Source organism: Octopus sinensis, linkage group LG12 (genome assembly GCF_006345805.1).
Source record: "Octopus sinensis linkage group LG12, ASM634580v1, whole genome shotgun sequence".
Classification (NCBI taxonomy): domain Eukaryota; kingdom Metazoa; phylum Mollusca; class Cephalopoda; order Octopoda; family Octopodidae; genus Octopus; species Octopus sinensis.
Genome location: NC_043008.1, coordinates 59,301,731 through 59,306,730, shown reverse-complemented (window position 1 = coordinate 59,306,730; position 5,000 = coordinate 59,301,731). Strand labels below are relative to the sequence as shown.

At 40.6% G+C, this 5,000-nt stretch overlaps 1 protein-coding gene across 1 annotated transcript in view; it reads left to right on the top strand.

Moving 5' to 3' along the window:
- The window catches only part of LOC115218064 (solute carrier family 22 member 3-like), a 44,590-nt gene that overhangs the window by 1,720 nt on the left and 37,870 nt on the right, over nucleotides 1-5,000 (top strand). The window contains exon 2 of the mRNA XM_029787833.2: nucleotides 4,076-4,308. Coding sequence (XP_029643693.1) covers nucleotides 4,076-4,308 — 233 coding nt within the window. The remainder of the gene's footprint in view (nucleotides 1-4,075; nucleotides 4,309-5,000) is intronic.

Below are 5,000 nucleotides of genomic sequence, written 5' to 3'. Positions count from 1 at the left end.
AGGAATAGTCACCTATACACGTGTGAAGCCAACACCGAGCCATGAGATCCCGCATTTTTGCTTTTTTGTTGTTGTTGTTTTTTTTTGCATATTTGGTAACGTATTGTATCCGGAATGTCGTAAAGAATGGTACACAATTGTTCCGGTAGCATTTGCTTACTTTAATCTCCGCCGTTTTGCACCAATACAGTCCAGCAATCGTATAAAGCCGACACTTGCTTTCGGACGAACGGTAAAACTCATATACATCAAATTCGTATGCACCGCTTTCGACTATAAGTGGAATTAAAGAGACCGCATAAAACCGAATGAAGTGTCGGTCTCGTCTTTGCGAGAACGCAGATGTCTTGAATTCCCAAAGATCACCAAAATCTTGATCCAACAGGAATATTTAATCCTAAGCAAACGCTTTGTCTGAGTACAGGTTCTGTTACACATGCGCTCTATGCGACTTGCTGTCAACTTAGGGGTAGATGGTAGACATGTACTAGCGGCGAGCTGGCAGAAACGTTAGCGCGCCGGGCGAAATGCGTAGCCGTATTCGTCTGCCGTTACGTTGTGAGTTCAAATTCCGCCGAGGTCGACTTTACCTTTCATCCTTTCGGGGTCGATAAATTAAGTACCAGTTACGCACTGGGGTCGATGTAATCGACTTAATACCTATGTCTGTCGTTGTTTGTCCCCTCTATGTTTAACCCCTTGTGGGTAATAAAGAAATAGGTAGACATGTACTAGCTCGTGGGCTCAAAATCTTTATGGATCCAGATTTTCGATGACTGGGAATAGATGAAAATTTCGCAATATTACACGATCTTAATTTATCGTGTTTACAAGGTGGCGAGCCGGAAGTACCAGTAGCACACTGGGGGAAAGCTTCGCAGCCTTTCTTCTGTTTTTTAGGTTCTGAGTTCAAAATTTGCAGGAGTCCATTTTGCATTTAGGCCTTTCAAGGTTAGGCCGATAAAATAATTACCAGTTGAGAACTGGATCAGATATAATCACTAGATCAAAGATAAGACACTAACAGTATGATGAATAACATTTCATTCGTATATGTCATCTCGGACTTGTATTTCAAATTCGTTTTACAATTACAATGAAGGAAAAATAAGGAGTTGAAAGTTGTTGACGTCATAAGAATTTAGAAAGTTCGAGAGAACGTGAAACAATTCGGTTTTGAAACTGTGGATCTTGATGCAGATAAAGCTATAACTAATACTGAGTTAATGTTTAAGTCAGCCCTTTGGATAGAAAAAGTCTAAGGCACCCGTGAGATACAAACAACATCTGTAAACACATGAGACGTTCTACCACTCAAAGGCAGAACAACTCTTCGAATTTCTTAATCTATTTTAGAAACTTTATTCTTATCAGTGATAATTATATATTATTTTCATCATAATAAATTCTAAACTTTTATCGAAAACCCTTACTCCCTTTAATTTACAGCTTTATCAACTCCGAGATCCATCGTTTCAGCAAAAATTTGAATGTGTTGTTTTATTGAAGGTTTAGAAATATGCGAAAGCATTTCTTGCAGTGAGCTGGCAGAATGGTTAGCACGCCTGGAAAATGCTTAGCGGCATTTCGTCCAGGATACAAACTCGAGTCTTTTTTTAATTTTTTACCAGTGTTCCAATGGAGTCCGTTCATGCCCTTCAGATTTACACTTCAGTTTTCTGAGACTTTGCACATGCACTCAGAGATACAAGTGCACACACACACACACACACACCACACACACACACACACACACACACACACACACACACACACACACTCTATTAGAAGTATTTCTTTAACATATTTTGTGTTGTGTTAGTATATATGTAGGTCGAATTTAAAGTTAAGGAATTCAGGTTTAGAAAGTAGGGCGTTAAACACAGTATCCAAATCCCTCAGGGTAAGTCCCATGTAATGTGTCTGCGGAGCACGTTCACCCCTTATGGCTACCAGGCGTCATCAGCGATACTTTGCACTCGTTGTTGGATCTGCATCCAGATATTCCAGGGTTCACGTAGGGTATGTTTTAAAGATTAATAGAGAAGATGGACTGAAACAAAAAGCATTTATTATCCCAGCAATCGTTTCGGCTTCATGATGCACGGCTCACTGTAAAGTTCCTGGCTTTAGGGGTATCACGAAAGGCTTGGTTAGAGACCCAACATTCTGAATTCGGTTACAGGGCTTAGAAAAACTGAAGGACCACTGTGTGAATCTGAAGGTAGAATCATCATAATCATCATCATCATCATCATCATCGTTTAACGTCCACTTTTCATTCTAGCATGGGTTGGCCGGTTCGACTGTGGTCTGGGAAGCCAGGAGGCTGCACCAGGCCCAGTCTGATCAGGCAGTGTTTCTACAGCTGGATGCCCTTCCTAACGCCAACCATTTCGTGAGTGGAGTGGGTTCTTTTTACGTGCCACCGGCACAGGTGCCAGGCGAGGCTGGCAACGGCCACGATCGGTTAGTGCTTTTTATGTGCCACCGGTACGGAGGCCAGTCGAAGCTGGCAACGGCCACGATCGGTTGGTGCTTTTTACGTGCCACCGGTACGGCGGCCAGTCGAAGCTGGCAATGGCCACGATCGGTTGGTGCTTTTTACGTGCCACCGGTACGGCGGCCAGTCGAGGTGGCGCTGGCAACGTTCGGATGGTTCTTTTACGTGCCACTGGCACTGGTATCACAACTACAATTTCCATTGATTTTTGATCGATTTCGATTTCACTTGCCTCAACAGGTCTTCGCAAGCCTCAACAGGTCTTATAAAATCATGATTAACTGATCCTCCTGTATTTTCTTTTACCCAAAGACGAGAACTCTTCGGCACCTTCTCGTGTATAGGTGTATATATATATATATGTGTGTGAGCGTGTGTGTGTGCGTGTGTGTGTGTGTGTGTGTGTGTGTGTGTGTGCGTGTGTGTGTGTGCGTGTGTGCGTGTGAATGTGTTTTTTGTATACGTTATTAATTACATAATCATTTTGTACATCTTAATGTGGATACATTGTAGACAGTCACAAAACTGGGTATTCGTCTCGAGAAAGCATTCCGTATAGACATACAAAACTAAAAAAAAAAAGAAAAGAAAGAAAAAAAATCAGAAATGCATCAGTAGAAGATTCGAAGTGCGAAGAAGCTATGGTGGAATTGCTAAATCATGATTTCTGTGTTTTTGCACGTCATCAGTACCAACTATCGAGTAACAACCGCATGCTTTGTATCTTCTGATAAAACAAATCTAAAAATAGAAGTAATTAACAAATTACATTAAGTATGATATGCAGAATGCTATTTTGAACCAACATTACTTCCATCGGTAATAACAAATTTTTTCCCCAGCCTGCCAGCTATTTTCGACACCAATGACATCATCTCCATGTTTTCAATTACTCTTTACTCTTTTTACTTGTTTCAGTCATTTGACTGCGGTCATGCTGGAGCACCGCCTTTGGTCGAGCAAATCGACCCCGGGACTTATTCTTTGTAAGCCCGGTACTTATTCTATCGGTCTCTTTTGCCGAACCGCTAAGTGACGGGGACGTAAACACACCAGCATCGGTTGTCAAGCAATGCTAGGGGGACAAACACAGACACACAAACACATACACACACATACACCTTCGAAACACGCTGGAGTTGAACTAGGGACAGCTGATGAAGGGGATTTTTCCTTGTGTAGTTTGTCTAGTACTCTGTTTTTTCTTTGTAAAAAAGGTTCGTTCCATGCTTGTTTTTACGTTTTCGTTCTCGTTGAGTTCTGCGTCTATTTGTGGTGTCCTGTACTCACGTATATATATTTATATATGCATGTATATATACATGTAGATGTAGGTACGTACATATATGTATGTATGCATATATTTTATTTATTACACTATTGTATGACTGAGCGCCTTCGCGTCGATTCGATTCGATTCGTTCCGTTTCGTTTCGTTTCGTTTCTTTTTCTCCCAGTACAGTTTATATACATACATATATATATATATATATATATATATATATATATATATATATATATATATATATATACGACAGGCTTCTTAACTCTTTTTTTCTCTCTTTTTATTAGGAATGAAACCAGATTTTCAATGTCGAGCTTATGATAACAGCAGTATACTACCTTACGAAATCCAAGAGCTGATGAGTTCCAGCAGCAGCAACAATGCTACTTGGTTAGAATACGGCCAGTGTTCGGTTAACGTGATATCAAGTAACACTCTTACGAATTCCACAATTTTGAGTCTACCCTGTACAAATGGTTATACGTATGTACAACCGAAGAGTAACTCTTTTATCTCCGAGGTAAATTTCGTCATTCTTTCACAATATGTAACGTACTTATTTTTGCAGCAATATTACAAAATTGTGTACTTGCCACACTTCAGCAGCACACATCTAAGATTTCAATAACTCAGTCTCTCATTCTCCGCCGTTGTTAACAATAATTCTCTCGATGCTGTTATTTGAGAGTTAGTGCTTAGTTGTACCTGCAAATGATTCGGGACCCCCCCTCCACATGTTCTTGCACAATTAGGGGTGAGGGTGGTGATGGGAAAATTCAAGGTAGTTTTAGCGTTGAATTTTGCTGGTTGTTGCCGGTACGGACTAACTTTAGTTAGTTGTATTGTAATAGTTAGTGCGCTTGTTTAATTTTGATCACCAGCGAAAAATGCGACCGATTACTAGTTCTTTCCTCTTGTGCATGCGGAAAATCTTGCACCATGTCAGCTAAAGGCTGGTTCAGTTTTATATGTTTATCATTAGACAATTTCTTAGTTAATTAACCAACAAATACATGCGGCGAACTTGCAGAAACGTTAGCGCGCCCGGCGAAATGCTTTGCAGTATTTCATCTGCCGTTACGTTCTTAGTTCAAATTCCGCCGAAGTCGACTTTGCCTTTCATCCTTTCGGGGTCGATTAAATAAATACCAGTTACGCATTGGGGTCGATATAATCGACTTAATCCGTTTGTCTGTCCTTGTTTGTCTCGTC